The sequence below is a fragment of the Fusarium solani genome, assembly GCF_023522795.1.
Source record: "Fusarium solani strain SB1 chromosome Unknown bctg00000007, whole genome shotgun sequence".
NCBI classification, from domain to species: Eukaryota; Fungi; Ascomycota; class Sordariomycetes; order Hypocreales; family Nectriaceae; genus Fusarium; species Fusarium solani.
The window spans coordinates 2131331-2148207 of record NW_027072150.1 but is presented as its reverse complement, the minus strand read 5'-3'; the positions used below and the strand labels follow the sequence as shown (position 1 = coordinate 2148207).

Below are 16877 nucleotides of genomic sequence, written 5' to 3'. Positions count from 1 at the left end.
CCCGATCCTCAGCTGATAACAGACGAACTAGTCCAAAAAGAGAACCAGATAAAGAAACACCAAAACGGAAATTCTGTACGTGATATCGCTAGCGTCTCACTACCCCGGCCCTGTCAAACAGATAACGATAAGCACTTAGTTACGTATTGGAGATGGCGATGGAAATAATACCCACATCTTCCCCGGCTGGAGAAGCTTCAGTCTGGGCCAGTCGCAAGAGCTTTGACCTCGAGACAACAGCAATTGAGCCAGGCAATCCTTGTTTGTTTGTTTCATCAAGATTTGTGCTATGGCGCATACTCAAGTTCAACAAGACGCAGCCTCTGATGGCGACAGTCATCTGAAGAAAACCACGGCTGAAGCTCATGATGCTGAGATTGAGAATGGTAGCATCGAGGACTCGTAAGTTTTACTCTCTTCTACTATAAACGTGTTTCAACTAACACTGTTGATCACTACAAGGCCCTTTGACCAGGTGCAGGCTGTAGTGCCTCCCTTTGACGACCCAGAGCTCCCCGTCAACACCTTTCGAGGTTGGTTCTTGGGCATTGTATCGACCTTGATCTTTTCCGGAATCCTGCAGTTCTTTCAACTCCACTCTCCTCCGAGTATGCATCTAGAAACACAGAGTTTCCGATGAGAACCCCGTTCCTAATATCCTGTGTTTCGCAGTCTTCCTGTCGTCCAACCTCGTCATCATCATCACATTGCCCGTCGGTCACTTCATGGCCCGCGTCCTTCCGAGCACCGTCGTCCGTCTCCCTTTCGGATGGGAGTTCAGTCTCAACCCGGGACCATTCAATCACAAGGAGCACACCATCACAGCCATCATGACTTCCTTGGTGTCAGCTTTCGACAACGGCTCCCTCGCGAGCGATGTCTATGTCGCATTCGACAAGTTCCTTAGCATCCCTATATCTCCGAGTTACAGGCTGTTGTTCCTGCTTTCGACGCAAGCTCTCAGTTTTGGCTTCGTTGGCCTATTCTATCGCTTCTTGGTTCAACCAGCCTTTTGCGTTTGGCCCGGTGCCTTGCCCACGTGCTCCATGATATACGGGTTTCACGATTCCAAGTTCCAAAATGTCGTTGCCAACGGCTGGAAGATGCATCGCATGAAGTTCTTCTGGGTATTTACCGTGGCCGCAGCAGCTTGGCAGGTTGTTCCATCATTCCTGTTTACGGCTTTGACAACCTTTGCCTGGATCACCTGGATTCGTCCCAACGATGTCACTCTTAATCAAGTCTTTGGTGCAACGACCGGCATGGACCTTCTGCCTCTAACCTTGGACTGGAATCAGATCTCTGGTTATTTGGGAACACCTCTTGTCGTACCTTCATGGGCCATCCTGAACGTCCTCGGAGGCAGTGTCTTCTTCCTCTGGATTGTATCACCCGCTTTGCATTGGCAAAACGTGTGGTACGGCAGATTCTTCCCCTTCTCCTCGTCATCCACATTTGACAACACTGGAGCTCCTTACAACACCTCTCGTGTCATGAACCCTGATTACAGCATCAATGACGAGGCGTACGCCGAATACTCACCAGTTTTCCTATCCACGACATCCGTGCTCTCGTATGGGTTGGGATTCGCTTCCGTCACGTCGATTCTTGTTCATACGGCTCTGTACCATCGGGAAATGGTGTGGGGTGCTTTGAAGGCCACCATTTCGAAGAAAGACAACCATGAAGGAGAAGACATCCACGGCCGGCTCATGCGTGCTTACAAGCCAGTGCCTATCTGGTGGTATGCTGGTGTATTTGCAGCCCTGATTGGCATCAGCATGGCCTTCCTCTATGTCGAGAACACACAGCTTCCATGGTGGGGACTCATCATCAGCATCCTGTTGAACATTGTGCTGCTGATCCCGATCGGCTTGATGAAGGCCACCTGCAACATTACCGTCAACACGGGCGTGTTGGCTGCACTGATTGGAGGCTTCATCTGGCCAGGAAACATGATGAACAACGTTGTCTTCAAGGTGTTTACCCTTGTGTGCACTTTCCAAGGTCTTGGATACATCCAGTCTATGAAGATGGGTTACTACATGAAGATTGTGCGTAATCTCGCTGCTTCATATTTCACGTCTCATCTCTCTCGGCTCTGCTGACACACTGCTATAGCCTCCTAGAATTACCTTCACTGCCCAAATCCTCTCGATCCTCATCTCGTGGCTGGTTCAAACAGGCGTCAACTTGTGGGCCATGGCCAACGTGGAAGGCATTTGCACTCCTGAAGCCGTTAATGACGTGAGTGGACTTGCCTTTCTTAAGTCATTCGCTAACAATGGAGCAGTTCCGCTGTCCCCTGGCAAATGGATACGCAGCCAACGCCGTGTTCTGGGGATTGATCGGCCCTACCAAGCTTTTCAAGTCGGGCTCTATGTACAACAGCATGCTCTGGTTCTTCTTGATCGGAGCTGTGTTGCCAGTCATTGTCTACTTGGCTGCTCGACGATTCCCCAAGAACAAGCTTCTGCAGCATGTAAGTAACATCATCGCAAATGACATTCACTAAGAGAAACTCACAAAGTCCAGACTCACACTCCCGTCATCTTTGCGTCGACTTCATCCATCCCACCCGCAACCGCTGCTAACTGCATCTCTTGGGGTCTTGTTGGACTCGCCTTCAACATGTTGATCAAGCGACGCTATCACGCCTGGTGGACCAAGTACAACTACCTTCTTTCGTCATCCCTGGACAGCGCTTTGGCTATCACCACGTTCCTCGTCTTCTTCTGTCTTACCTATCCTGGTGTGTCCCTCCGTTGGTGGGGAAACTCTGTTCAAGACACGACTGCCGATGGAATGGGCGTGCCTCTGGATACTGTTCCTATGGGAGAGACATTTGGACCATCTGAGTGGCTGTAGTGATTGCGAGTATTGGAAACCCATATTGGAAGATTAATTATATCGCATTCAGTATCAATACATCTGCAGTAATCATGGAACCGGCGTCAGCCGCCTTACTCTCCAAGGTTCATAAGCCTACAAATCTTGACTAACATTGACCACAATCTTTCCCGAAGACCGACCATCCCGTAGCTGTCGAAAAGCTTGCGGAACATCCTTCCAATCAAACTGGGCTGCAATCACTGGCTTCACCCTGCCTTCTGCCATCCACCGGCCAATGACCTGGAAAGACTCGGTCGAATTCTTCATGTTGACAAAGTAAAAGCGAGGAGTCCCAAATGGCCAGATCTGCTTCTTCATGGTAGATGCAATGCCCTTCAGGGACATGGACTCCCCAACACCAACTTGAACAAACGTTCCTCCGGCCTTGAGCATCAGGTGGCTGTTATTATAAAGATCTGGTCGATTCCCCACGTTATCGATCACAAGGTCGTAGATAGCACCTTGCCCCTTCAGGAACTCGACAACATCGTTCTTGGTATAATCGACGACGTGGTCAGCACCAAGGCGTTGGCACAGCTCCATGTTCTTTGTTGAGCAGGTGGTTGTGACTTTAGTGCCCATAGCCTTGGCAAGCTGAATAGACCATGTCCCAACACCACCGCTGCCTCCATTGATGAAGATATTTGCAGCGGGTGGTAGGCTGTCCGGCATCAGAGATTGGTACGCTGTGGTTGCCGCCGTTCCCACAGCTGCTCCATCATCTGCATCAATGCCCTCTGGAAGCAGCGCGCAACAGGCTGTAGAGACAACGGTGTACTGTGCGAGTGTTCCCAGCTGTTGATGGGATGGAAAGCCCCCGAACACGAGCTGACCTTCTTCGAATCCAGTTATCGATGAATGTTTGGCGACGACACGTCCGCAGAAGTCCAGCCCAGGCGTTGCGGGGTTGGGAATCATCATCTTTCCAATGATGCCCGCTTCAGGAAGCTTGTAGTCGACAGGGTTGAGAGAAGCGGTGATTACTTTGATGAGCATTTCATCTTTGCGCAAAGAGGCTTCTGAAGGAACAGGCACTTGATCCTTGATGGTTAAGGAATCCTCCATCCTCTTGACGGGGCTTGAGAATTGCCATATTTGCATAGTAGTCGCCATTCCTTAGTTTATTCTGTCGAATCTGAATTCCGGATACCAAGATGAGAAACTGCAAGTTGATGGTGTCTTGATATCCCGAGCCTGGAGGCTTTAAATGCTGGCGATGAAAGGTGGGGGAGCGGAGCGGACTTTGGGTCGGGGCAAATTACCCTCCGAGACGTACATGGCTCATTAAAGGCGAAGAGTCCCATCGGCATGGCCTTGATGCTAGACCCTTTCAAGTAATTTGACCGAGGATCTCCGCTTTGCTGTGACGGCCCCTGGCTGACAATGGGCTGTCGATCAAAGGGCCATGCTGTGGCTGGGCTTTCACAGTCTGTGCCAACTTGGGAATGACATTCATGACTGCCTATCTTGTCGATGCCTCCTTGGATACATGCATGTAACTCGTCTTACTTTTATAGCTGTACCACCTCACGACTATTTGAAGCACCGTTCTCGACAAGGCTCTCTCTTAAAACGGGTCATAAGCAAAGTGACGGCCTTCCTTTCAGACTATCACAAACGATAGCAACAAAGGCGAGACAAGATGTCTTGCATCAGTTTTCATATCATTACCTGTCCTGTAGCATACATGACGATCAATCTAGATCAATGATTTGACTAAAGTCAAGACATCTTCAGATGGTAAACCGAGGGCCGTAGCGTCATTGGCCTCTTTGCTCAAGGCTCTGTCTTGGCCATCTTGGAACTAAAAGGCCTTCATAAGATCCAAAACTCCGCGAGAGTTCTTTTGGCCAAGTTTCTCCCGTCCTATCTTCTCCAAAGTGCTTGTGGAGACATGTCCCTGCGCCCATACTTCCCCCGTCTGTTGTTCCAGTATCTTCAACAGCTGGATTTGAGAGGTTGTGAAGGATGAAATGGCGAGATACTGGTTCTTCATTTCCTCTACTGTAGAGAGCATTGCCACAATGGCCTTTCCCACGAGGCTGTAGCTGCTAGGAGAGATGAGTGCATACCCTGAGTCGAAGATTGTGACATGTTTCTGGCGACGTCAAACCCAAAGGCACCACGGAGCAGACCCTGGAAATTCAAGACGAGGTTAGTTTCAATATTTCACTTTGAAAAGAAAACGAAGTTTCTTACAAACTCGAAAAGCGATCGAGTCGCCAAGGCGGCCCAAGAAAAATCGGCATACTGCTGAGCCTTCTCTTTCAAATGCTTAACCACCTTGATCTTGCCCGCAAGGAGCGACTCACGGTTTGTGCCTACCACCAACCGAGCATCAACTCCGAATCCAGACGGGATGAAGCGCTTGATGTTCGGACGGCAGCATCAATCAATATGAGCTGCGCGGGAACAACAAGAGTGCCAACGTTCCATACAACAGCGTCTTGTCCCCGTAGCGCCTCGGTGATAGACTCTTGGGAATCGAAATCGACCTTTTTGACCTCAACATCTGCGAGTAGAACAGACGGCGAAGAAGGGCAAGTCAAGGCAGTAACTTCGAGTCCGTGATCAACAAGGGCCCTTGTGATGTGTGGTCCAAGGTTGCCCGTGGCCTTTTACGGCTAGCCAAAGCTTAGACAAGCGTTCAATGAGGAATACGGCACCTAACCCGATGGCAGCAACCTTCTTTATGGCAGCCATAACGAAGTGTTTATTCAGGAACGAGTGCAAGGGGGAAGAAAGGGGGAAGAAAGCAGGGGAGGGCATGCCATTGGCAACATCTCGGGTAGAGATAAGCATATACAGATTAAGGCTTTATTGAATGACACCTGAGCTCCGGCACCACCGAATTCGTCATCTGAGTAACCATTAATGAATCACTTTACCATGTGTTACCGGTATACGAGTATACGCCATGTCCAGAGCTCAAGAACATAACCCCTGTCTCTCCACTCATTAGAGTTGCGGAGCTTGTTTTGGAACTGACGAATAGCATTGTTCTCGTTCTGCCGGTTTAACAGGCCATCATTGGACAACTTGGGTCTCCATATCGAAGTTGACTTGGCTAAACCCGTTTCAGAGCCTTGTCATTCAACCGACCCACTGGTGATGGTCTGGCCAAGTCCGCTTCACGTCTGATTTCGGCGACTTTTGCGGGTTTCGGGCCAAACCATTCCCCCGACCGAGTCATGGGTGAGTTTACAGACGCGCCAAGTCACCGCTCCGAACGACAGTTTGTGACTTGTACAGAAGAAGACCCGGATGTCATTCGTCATCTTGTCTACTGTAAACACGTGCGTACTCGATTTTGCAACAGGCAAAGGGGGCTTGGCAGCGCAGATGTTCTCCTATTTTGTTTCCTGGACTGCTAGAGAGTGAAGATTCAATGCGTCAGATTTGATTGAAAAGTATCTTCTTTTATACAGGTCCCAAGATTTCTGGCTCTATCAGAATGGAATAGGAGTGCTTGACAATTAGGACAAGAAATGTCTACTGCTGGCCTCGACTTAAATCTAGCTATCCCATATACTCACCACCACGTGATATATGCTCTCGACTATCCAACTATCAGCCAGTTTGTTGATTAAACCCTAAAGGTATTCCATACTATTTCGCTGACCAGTTTAGAAGTATGCCAGTGGATTCATCGAGCTGGGTATCATGATCTGTTGCACATCCCAATGCTCCGTGATGCAGGTAACATTCAGCCGAAAGATATCTACGGCGGCTTTGTCAGTTGTGTTGGGCTAGATCCAGTGCACATGAAGAGCAACGTAAGATCAGAAATGACGCGGGTGACGCTGTTGACGAGGCCCAGAAAAGCAAAGATCTGGGTCATTCCCGCCTGGGCGATTGCTTTTCCAGAGGGCGCGAGGGGGTCGTGCTGAATGTAGGGGTCGACAATGTAAGAGAGGAGAGTGTTGATATCCTTATCAGCGTATGCCCGAGCCCAGATGGCAGTCGTTTTGCGTTGAAGACGGAGCAAAGCTTTAGGAGACTCGGAGATTGACATTGGAAGCTCCGGAAGTACTTTGTAGGCGAGGTAACAACAGGCCGTTTGGCCTAGAGAAGCCACAACTGCGGCAATGGGGAGCGACGAGAAACGCATGACGAGTAGATGTGTTGATTTTGGAGACGTAGAGCTTGAAACGGAAGTTAGGCCTTGAATTATGAAGCTTGGGAGTGGCTGCTAGTGACAGAGACTACATACTTGGCCTCTTTCCATGTCATCGTCTTTGTCATCTTCATGATGCTCCGGCTTGGTGGAAGAAGGGCCGAAGATGAGCAAGGTGGATGGGGTGGATGGTGATCATGGCCTTCCCGGCCCACGGATCAATGGCCTGGACGAGCAAGCCGATAAACCAAGGGTGGAGACATGCCATCTTTGGCCGGTGGCCGCGGGTTGAGTTAAATCCCGACCCGTGGACGCGGAGTTAAAGGGTCGGTCGGTCCACTTGCTGAACTGTGGGAAACAAACATGTATTAATCGAACTACACAGGCTGGGGAGTTAAAGTGGGAAGCTACGCATTAATATCCTAACGAGGTCCGTGTAAGTTGGCCGAATTCTTTGCCATGTAGTATTCCCCCTTCAGAGCCGGTATGAGATTCGAACCAAGAGGTGACTGTGAGGCTGTCTCGCCCCCAGCAGTCCGTTCAGTAGTCCCCATGGGTTGATTGTGTACGCATACACGATCCTGGATAAAAGAGAAAGAATCGTAGTTGCGATGATACGTCCATTAATATTTGACACAAGGATAAGAATATATGCACGCCTAATATGACTAGGCGCGTTCATAGAAAGATTTGGACAGTTGGATTTATGGAAGAGGGTGTAAATTACGATCAAGATATGTGATTCTAATGGTTTTGTGAGACCGGAACATGGCTTACGAAGAAAATACTATAATACAGTAGAGGAATGAAAACCGACAGCAATATAAATCACGGCACAAACTCATCCATTTTCAGCCCACAAGTCACGCCTCGACACACTCAAAGTCGTCGCTCTCGACAACCTTCTTCCCCTTTACCTTTCCTTTGAGCTGAGCCTTCTTCGGATACGGGCAAAGCAAGCGGTTTTGATTCTCTCCGTCAACGTCAACATAGTGGTGCTCAAGAGTGTTAGGGACTGTCCCGTTCTCGACCCAGGCTCTAAGGGCGTCAAATGTGTTGCTGGGCTGACCTCCTGGGCCGCCAGAGCAATGAAGGAGCCCTGGAACCTCAAATATTCGGTAGAAATCGTGAACTTTGGGTATCTTGCGGGAAACCTGATCGTAGTAGTGCTCTGTGTCTTTGACGGGAATGATCTGATCGCTCTGCACCGAGTTAGTTCGGATGTGTTGGTGAAATGACGGGCTTCACTCACCATGCCGTGATAACCAAGGATCTTTCCTCCTGTCTTATGGAAAGCACTCAGATCAGGATCGCTCGTCCCAATGATGGAGTCATAACGCTGTATCGCGGAACGAAAGTAGGATTCGTATTCCTCGTGCGTCATGTTCGTATAAGACCAGTCGGGATCAGACTTGATGTAGTATTTCCACCAAACTTCGCCCAGTCCCACAGGCACGCCAGCGCATGTGCCATTCGAACATTCAGTCATGGCAAGGCCAATATCGTTGGTCAACGCCGTGGTAGATCCACTCAGCTGGCTACCGATATTGGGGCCGTACCAAAGGAACTTGCCGTCCTTGGTCCTTGGACCAGCCCATGTCGCCTTCGCTAGGATAGCGGCCTCTTTGGAGACTTTCATATTCTTACCGGTATCAGAACAGTTGAAAGATGTCCCAGCAACAGAAAGAGGGTCAAATCGACAAGAGGCTTCGTCAGCGATGATGCCGTCAATGACGCCATCAAGTCCATCACAAGCCTTGACTGCGGCATCAGTAATGGCGTTGATCTCGCAAGGATACGGATAGTATTCCATGTCGTTCATGAGGAACTGCACCCAGAAGGCAGACCCAAACAGCTGGTTCCAGTAAATGGCTGGGGCACTAGCATGGATGCCGTCGTACGCATTGGGGAACCTCTGCGCAAGCATCATGCCCTGCCTGCCGCCCTGGGAGCAACCACTCCAGTACGAATACTCTGGCCCCTGGCCATAGAAGTTCTTGATCAACTGCTTTGCAATGATAGCCTAGTCATGTCAGTACGACTCAAAAAGAATTGCCAGCGCGCCTACCTGATCATTGAGAGACGCAGATCCGAGGTTGTTGAGAGCGTAGAGGTTTGGGTTACCCTCGCTGGCCAAGGCCCAACTGTCTGGCTGCATGTCTGGCTGCATCTTCAGGCCAGCATCCGTGGTGCTGGTAGCATAGCCTTCCCCGATAGCACCGCTCATAGCAGTGTAACTGGGCGGATATCGACCAGCTACCCAACCACCACCGCCAACGGACTGGAGCCTGCCGTTGTAATTGTCCAGAGGCAGCCAAGTCTCGACGTGAATGGTGTCATTTTGGCCGGGGTGCGTGTAGGCTACCGTGATGTTGCAGAAGCTCACGTTTTCAACCTTGACTGTCGGGTGGCCATAGTAAAGCAGAGAGACGGCTGTCGAGTTGTAGTTCTCAACCAAGTTGACGTCGAAGTTGAGGACATGGCCGCCAAAGAATTTCGGCGCAGTAAGAGAGTCAGGCGAGCAGAGTGAAGCCATAGTCATGCCTTGATGAATGAGATGGAGTGCGATGGGGGGAATGAAAGCTGCTCGCTCCTGAAGGCATGAGATGCTTATATGGTACCTACCCGAAATAACATACGCAGATCTATTTGAACTCTACACATATTGCGGGTTACATGTTACGCATTAAACACTTTCCTTCAGGAGGCACGAGTATTCAGGCACATACGTCACCTCAAACCGTTGATAATACTCGTGACCTTTAACTACGGATACGCGTGTTCCCCAGAACCTGGAGAAATACAGGCTTCTGAAGCAGCATCCACTTTATTAAGAGGCGGTTAGCTCGGGCCAAGACGCGTCCTTATTCCGCCATGCGGATCAGGCCCAATGCTTTACGCATACCTTGGCGCTATAATTGGGGTCCAGTATTCGAAGTGCGGATACTCGTATTCACACCTCCTGAGTTTGTGGGCCTGAGCCGCGAAACATGGCTGAGCTCGGAAGTCAACAATGCTCATTTTAAACGGGCATGTTAGTTAGTAGTCTTTTTTTGCCTATAAGAAATTGCCCGCAACATCGTTTGATGTCAAGCATCCCATGTTATTCACTCCTTTGTGGCCTTGAGTCGTTCATTTTACTTTCCTTCGAGTCATTCTTTTTGTTCCAAGGCCAGCCACCAGCTTTGCGTTCCCCAAAGCGTACTTCATCAGTCTTAAAAATGGCAACCCTTGAGCCTTATAAAGGCAACTACTACCTTTGGAAATATCTACCCTCTCTCGAGGGCGCAGCTATTTCTGCTGCCTTGTTTGGCATCGCCACCATAGCCCATACGTTACGGCTCTCCAAGAACCGAAGCTGGTTTGCCGTACCATTTCCCATCGGCGGAATAAGTGTGTATTCCTAGGACACACCTTTGCTGATAGATGGCTGACAATAGTTTTAAAGTGGAGGTTATCGGGTTTGCTACTCGGGGTGTTGCAAGAAAGAAAACTGGCCAATTGATGCCATACGTCATTCAGAATACCCTCATTCTTCTAGCCCCCGTCTTCTTCGCAGCCTCGATTTACATGACGCTCGGCCGGCTCATCCGCATGACCAATGGCGAGCGTCACTCCGTCATTAGTCTTAAGTGGCTCACCAAAATCTTTGTTACTGGCGATGTCCTCTCGCTTCTGGTTCAGGGAGGCGGAGCCGGTATGATGGTTATGGATGACTTTGCGAAGATGGCCGAGAAGATTGTGATAGGAGGGTTGTTGATTCAGATCATCATCTTTGGGCTGTTCATCATCACCGTCATCATGTTTCATATTCGAATGCATGGAGATCCGGTCAGCAAGCACGCCTTGGCTGGTGGGTTCGAGTGGGAGCCTACGATTTGGATGCTTTATGTCGTCAGTGTGCTCGTCATGGGTCGATCAATCTTTCGAGTGGCAGAATTTGTCATGGGCAATGATGGATATCTTCTTTCTCACGAATGGCCTCTTTACCTCTTTGACGCACTGCCCATGTTTGCGGTGATGGCCGTGTTTTGGCATTGGTGGCCACTGACGTCTTCACATCGATCGAGTTGGACATCGCTAAGGAGTCTCAATAACCAAAGCCATACTAGACTTTAAGATTTAGACCAAATGGGGCATAGGAATTATTATTTCTTCTAGCAAAGTGTTAGACATCCCTCTTCTCATACACTTCAAGCTATCATCCATGGAGACAATGATTGTATTTGACAAATAAAGGCGTCTAAGGAGTTAACCAAGCGCTCGCCATAATAGCAACGATCCATCGAGAAAACAGTTATCAACGAATGGATGCGCTGCACTCTGGGAGGAAACTCTTAGAGCGCGCCGCGATATGCTCTTAGCTTCTTGAAGATCCCTTTTATATCCAGGCAGCCCTCTTGGCTGCGAATGCAGGACGGAGAAGAAGTTATAAGTTCATTCAAGGATGAGTGCAAACTTACTTTCATCACAGCCCTCATCGAGCTCGCGATCCCGAGTTGCCAGTGGGTTTCCTCTCCCTGCTTCTTCTAGTACAGCGTGATAGAACAGCCTCCATAGAACGCGGCAGACCACTGTGCCAATGACAAAAGTAGAAGATACCAACAGGTACCGAGGCAGCTTGGGTCATATATGCCGCTTCATAGCTTCCGACCATCCAAGCGCTTCAATAAGAATTCCAGGCCTATCGCCGCCTCCCAAAGCTGACTATTACTACCCTACTTCTCCAAGCTTGCGTTGGAATATTCTGAAGATATAATAGCTCAAGGATATGCTTCACTTCTCCCAAGAGCCTTTAGTCAACTCTTCAATACATCGCCCTTAGGTAGCCATCTCTCTACTTTTAGATGAACCAAGAAGAACCCTGATGTTTCCCTGCTTGACAAGCCCTCCAGAGATCATGAGGTAATTAGAATTCCATCCCGTGTCGTTGTTCATGATCTCCAGCTTAGAAATTAACTTATTTGCTAGGAGGTATTTTTATGCTTTATTATTTTCGTGTCAGATTCTCTTGAACAGCTCAGAGCTTTGAAGGGATGACCTGAGAAACTTGTCACTTTATGACACTTTCCCACCGGCCCTTTCTTTTTCTGTGACGTAGATCATCTTTATGTAGCCGAGACGGTTAAAGACCTGCGTTTTGCTGTCAGTGGTGTGAAGGCGAAGAAATTAAGACGCTATTTGCTCTTGTACAGACTCAGCAGCTTTGGGCCAGTCGCTAGAATTTGAGATCTTAACTCCTACCAGGTGTAGGTCAAGTTGCTAAGAAGGACTCATTAGGCAAAGAAGGCGAACTCCGACGGCCCTTGTCTAGCGTGGTAGCTCCGGTGAGATTCATTTTCCCGCCGTATGTAACAGGTGGTGGTGGTGGGCAGCGCAAATAGCTACCAACTCGGGGACAGAGAATCTTGGCCTTCATCAAAGCAAAAATTGGATATCCCAATCGCACATCTGCATCAGGGCTTCATTGAATACGAAGGTGTGGTGTGGACCGGCCACCCTGGTCACAAATGGCCATCACGAGGTAGGAACTCGGCTAGCTGGAACTTTCAAGCTAGCTGCTGAGGAAGCATTTTTCTTCAGTCACTGAATTTGTGATCGAGACCATTGAAAGTCTACCCCTACCCTATTGTCCCAATCACCCAACGTTGCGATGCCTTGTTATCCCATGTGACTTTGATATCACAACCACATAGTCTTAGACAGATGATATAATATCCAAACACCAGGGCAGTTGGGCGGAAGCTATATCAACGACTCAAGCCGAGAGCAGCATGAAATAGAGTGAAAAATAACACATCCTGTTGAAATTGCGACAGTGCAGCACTCGTCGTGGCTGGGACATTTGCTTGACATCTCCACAGGCCATAATGGTAACAGCACAACCAGCTCATGTGAGGGCAGGGATTCTTACCAGGAACGGTATAAGCGAATCAGAATCTCATACGCTTGGCCGAAACCTCATACGACTCATTACGCTTTGGCCTCGGCAGTACTTGGCGGTTTGATTTTCCAACCGCGATAAATCAGTCGCAGGGGCTTACCATTGGTGGAACATCTCAGCATCATGTTAATGCGGTGTCACAGGCGTCAGTGATGAGGCAATCAGCGGTTGATGACAACCGAGGCCTGTCAATAGTATAGAGCCTCTCACAGCCGCCTACATATGTACCATTTCAGCCTACCTGGTACGTAGTGTTTGCTCTAACTTTTGTCAATGAAACTATATCCAAAGCCAAGAATCGGCCCTTCTAGTGCAACCAGGACTCCAGTGACCTAGCTCTGTTATCTTGCTCGTGTTGGTATTTTTCCAAATATATGCATCACTTGCAGTTCGTATCTTCACTCGCTCCAGTCCCCAATACCTCAAGGGGCTGCTTTATGTTCTCGGGGCCCGCGGGCCCGATCGGCCGTAAGAGATTGGCCCCATAAGGCGCTGTTCGGTTCCCGCGGACATGCATGCCACACGCAAGAGGATCCACGAATCAGGGTGGCCAGCACCGGTGTCCTCAGCCACAAAGATCGTATGGAGAAATGAATACTGTTGCCTTGCTAGGCTGAATAGTGTCTTCAAAGTGCCATGATTCCTGTAGTCATGCTCATCTTCAAAGCAGATGAATAACGACAAGGCGATCACGAGCTACACAATGTAGCCGATGTTTGTTTTGTTTGATTAGACAGGGCAGAAACTTGGCCATTGTCACAGTCTCCTCTGTAGTCGCCTAGGAATGTCATATCCTGGGCTATGGGGACCCTTCTGGCGCTTCAGTCACCGGCCCGAATTACAGACAAATATGCACGAACTTTTAGATATTTGCACACAGCTGCTCTATATCGTTAGTCTAGCTTGAAATTGACCAAACTCAAAAGCGACAACCATACGCTTGAGGAGGCTGTTTGATACGATGACCCCTGTTCCTTAGCCGGTGTCGCCGAAAGCCCTTGCAAGTAGATCCTGCTGTGCAAAGATTAGGATACCGATGGGACTAGCAGAATATAGGCGACCATTAGCGCAATCCTTTCGTTAAGTATTTATTTAGACTTTCGTATTCATTATGGGACCATTTTACAGAATTAATTCATATTCTGAACAAAAATCTTGGCGCCTCGCTCTAGAGTATATAAGCCCTCATTCTCCCCCTTTTCTGCTCTGGATTTCACTCCTTGTCTACCCCATCCTCAGACACTGGGTTCAATTTGACCTTCTCGTTCAACACCCCAACTGACGGCATCTGCACCGTTTACCCCTCATCCGAAGCCGAGGCCAGGATGCATTTCATGCACTTTCTCTCCTTGGCCCTCGCAGGCGCGATGGCATCTCCGGCCCCCACGGACGCAGTGCACGCAAACCTGCATAAGCGAGCTCAAGAGCGAAACCACGACTCTATTCAACCTATTGCATCGAACTGGGCTCAGGATGCTGTCGGCCGAGCATTGAAGCAGTATCAACCTTCACTGCTTTCTGTTGAAGGCTGCTGGGCATTCCCCGCCGTCGACCAGGAGGGGAACTGGAGCGGTGGTCTGAAACCGTCGGGCGGCAAGACCGGCGGCTGCTCCCGCAGCACGGGGCAGACCTATGCCCGTGGCGCCTGGCATAGAGAAAAGTTTGGAATGATGTATTGCTGGTACTTCCCGAAGGATCAGACTGACTCCCCGATCCCCAGGGGACACCGCCACGACTGGGAATGCGCCATTGTCTGGATCAGCAACCCTGACCGGCCACAGCTTCAAGGAATCTCGACTTCGGCGCACGGCGGCTGGAAGAGATGGGACAAGGTCAACCCCTGGAACGTCCGCGGCAATGCTTTCAAAGTCAAGTACTTCCAGGACATCAAGGTCCTCGGAACACATTCTCTTGATATTACTGGGGATGATGGCGGCGGCTTTGCCCCTCTCATTCAGTATGAGCTGCTGCCCGCTGCTGCCCGGAACTCTTTGAACACTGTCAACTGGGAGTCCGCTACCTTCATGATGAAGGATCCTCTTTTCCGCAAGAACCTTGAGGCTGCGTACCCTTTTGCTAAAAACGGCCCCTGTAAGCAATGTTAAGCTCGTTTTTAGGCTAGGGCTAGGGCGAGAGAGCAGACGAGTTGTGAGGGAGTGAGTTGTCAGGGGGTGGGTATTGGGACTATTGTTAGTGTTAGGCATACGATAATAAACCTTTACCCAAGTGCTACGATTTGATCATCGCCTCAGTATGTGAAAAGGCTGGGGGTTCTGGGTTTAATACTATTTCCGCAGCCTATGAGCGCCTGTTCACCACTCATTGAAGAGAATAGGCCGATGCCAATACGGCACAACTCTGTCAGTCGTGGTTGAGGCCGAGCACTTTTCCAAGTAACAAAGCTGAGGTACGAGCAATGGCAGCGAGTGGTGGTAGAGTTCATGTAGAAGAGATTCGTATCGACAAACTTGATATGTCTATTTTTGCAGTTGCGACAGCCAGTCCGTGATTTGCGGGTGCTTGACGGTGGCATAACGTTGGTGAAGGTGAGGTTCTGATACTGTAAAGGGCGAAGAGATAATGGATAGAGGTGTCGGGGATCGCCAGCGTTAGTGTGATAGGTAATGCAAGAAAGGCTTACATAGGAAATTCTAATTATAAAGATTGATATGTAGACGCGCCAAAGCCACAGGGGGGGCCTATCTAATAGTCCCATTTCCGCCCAATATCTCCCACCAGATGTATATGAACATAATAAAACAACCACATAAACCCTCTACTTCTGAGGAGAATAGTTCAGCCCCACGTCGTCTGAACTGCTTGAAAGCCCAGCATCAAGCTGGCTCGGAAATCTCCACGCAAAAATGACGGTAACGATCCACATCAGAAGAGCGTCAAATACATATAAAGTCCACTCATTAGAGAGAGAATAACCGGTATAGCCCTGTGCATACTCGACGACTCGGAAGATGGATCGGATCATGATGAGAATGCTCACGCCGTAGAGCATGTACAGAGTCGACTCCCATGGGACAAGGCTTCCAATTGACGCTGCCGTGGGAGCGCGCTTCATTCTCCTGTGGAATACAACAGCCACGACGCAAAAGAGTCCAAAAGCAATGATCTGGATCATGAGACCAATGATGACGATCCTCTCAGCCCACTTGGCGATGCTTTGGTTCTGGATAACCCCCATGCCAGCACCGCCACCCTGAACCATAAAGGACAAGACGTCGCCGAGGACAAAGATCTTTGTCAACCTGGACGGCTTGATCATGGAGTGTTTTTCGGCTCGGATGCTGATGATGACCCTCCCAAGGATCATGTAGATTGATGCGGCGAAGAGAGCTGGGGAGATCAAGATGAACATGTTTTGCACGACAAAGGGCATAATCTTGCCCGTCTTGCTGTGAGCTCCAGCACGAACGCCGTATCCAACCATTTCCACTGACGAGATTTGTTAGCTGAGAAGCCGACTGCTTTGGATGGGTTTGCCGGACTTACAGAAGCATCCTATGACGAAGACGATGCAGAAATAGGCCCGTGTCTTCCAAATCTTCCAAGAAATATACAGGAATGAAACCATGAAGAGTAGGAGAAAGATGACGGCAGCTCCCACGCTCGGGACGTATCGCCATAGGTAGGCGCCACCTTTCGTGGGCTCGACACCTGGAACAGGTTTCAAAAGACCCTCTACAGACATTGTAGGCTCGGTGCGGTTCGGGTTTCGACTCGTGATTGGATATCGTCGACGGGTTGGCAATAATCGGGGGTCGCAAACGAAAGGCAGAAGATCTTGTCGTGGTCTTTTGGCGAGGGATGGAGAGTTCGCGTGGAGAGTCCAATCAAGGAAGCAAGCAGCAGGATCCTTATCCTTCGATTCGCAACGGACGAATTGGTGAGTCTGAGTGAATACCAAGTTCA

The 16877-nt window shown here is 49.5% G+C and overlaps 8 protein-coding genes across 8 annotated transcripts; 3 read left to right on the top strand and 5 right to left on the bottom strand.

Annotated features, from left to right (window-relative positions):
• Positions 1-289: 289 nt before the first annotated feature.
• Positions 290-2868, top strand: MRS44_011605 (uncharacterized protein; the record flags this gene model as incomplete). The annotated part of the gene is made up of 6 exons (XM_046280968.2): positions 290-402; positions 463-608; positions 673-2054; positions 2122-2247; positions 2294-2482; positions 2536-2868. 6 exons carry the CDS (start codon positions 290-292, stop codon positions 2866-2868), a joined length of 2289 nt encoding a protein of 762 aa, XP_046134680.2.
• A 117-nt stretch (positions 2869-2985) lies between these two features.
• On the bottom strand, positions 2986-3993 carry MRS44_011604 (uncharacterized protein; the record flags this gene model as incomplete). Its single annotated transcript, XM_046283322.2, has 1 exon — positions 2986-3993. One exon carries the CDS (start codon positions 3991-3993, stop codon positions 2986-2988), a length of 1008 nt encoding a protein of 335 aa, XP_046134681.2.
• A 703-nt stretch (positions 3994-4696) lies between these two features.
• Positions 4697-5595, bottom strand: MRS44_011603 (uncharacterized protein; the record flags this gene model as incomplete). Its single annotated transcript, XM_065619787.1, has 3 exons — positions 4697-4934; positions 5218-5475; positions 5564-5595. 3 exons carry the CDS (start codon positions 5593-5595, stop codon positions 4697-4699), a joined length of 528 nt encoding a protein of 175 aa, XP_065475859.1.
• Positions 5596-6613: 1018 nt separating this feature from the next.
• MRS44_011602 (uncharacterized protein) lies at positions 6614-7143 on the bottom strand (the record flags this gene model as incomplete). Its single annotated transcript, XM_065619786.1, has 2 exons — positions 6614-7037; positions 7106-7143. 2 exons carry the CDS (start codon positions 7141-7143, stop codon positions 6614-6616), a joined length of 462 nt encoding a protein of 153 aa, XP_065475858.1.
• Positions 7144-7872: 729 nt separating this feature from the next.
• Positions 7873-9551, bottom strand: MRS44_011601 (uncharacterized protein; the record flags this gene model as incomplete). The annotated part of the gene is made up of 3 exons (XM_046278379.2): positions 7873-8211; positions 8262-9032; positions 9078-9551. The coding sequence occupies 3 exons, from the start codon at positions 9549-9551 to the stop codon at positions 7873-7875; spliced, it is 1584 nt and encodes a 527-aa protein (XP_046134683.2).
• A 679-nt stretch (positions 9552-10230) lies between these two features.
• MRS44_011600 (uncharacterized protein) lies at positions 10231-11128 on the top strand (the record flags this gene model as incomplete). Its single annotated transcript, XM_046278380.2, has 2 exons — positions 10231-10402; positions 10458-11128. The coding sequence occupies 2 exons, from the start codon at positions 10231-10233 to the stop codon at positions 11126-11128; spliced, it is 843 nt and encodes a 280-aa protein (XP_046134684.2).
• A 3192-nt stretch (positions 11129-14320) lies between these two features.
• MRS44_011599 (uncharacterized protein) lies at positions 14321-15058 on the top strand (the record flags this gene model as incomplete). Its single annotated transcript, XM_046275695.2, has 1 exon — positions 14321-15058. The coding sequence occupies one exon, from the start codon at positions 14321-14323 to the stop codon at positions 15056-15058; it is 738 nt and encodes a 245-aa protein (XP_046134685.2).
• Positions 15059-15729: 671 nt separating this feature from the next.
• MRS44_011598 (uncharacterized protein) lies at positions 15730-16656 on the bottom strand (the record flags this gene model as incomplete). Its single annotated transcript, XM_046279969.2, has 2 exons — positions 15730-16400; positions 16458-16656. The coding sequence occupies 2 exons, from the start codon at positions 16654-16656 to the stop codon at positions 15730-15732; spliced, it is 870 nt and encodes a 289-aa protein (XP_046134686.2).
• Positions 16657-16877: the final 221 nt, after the last annotated feature.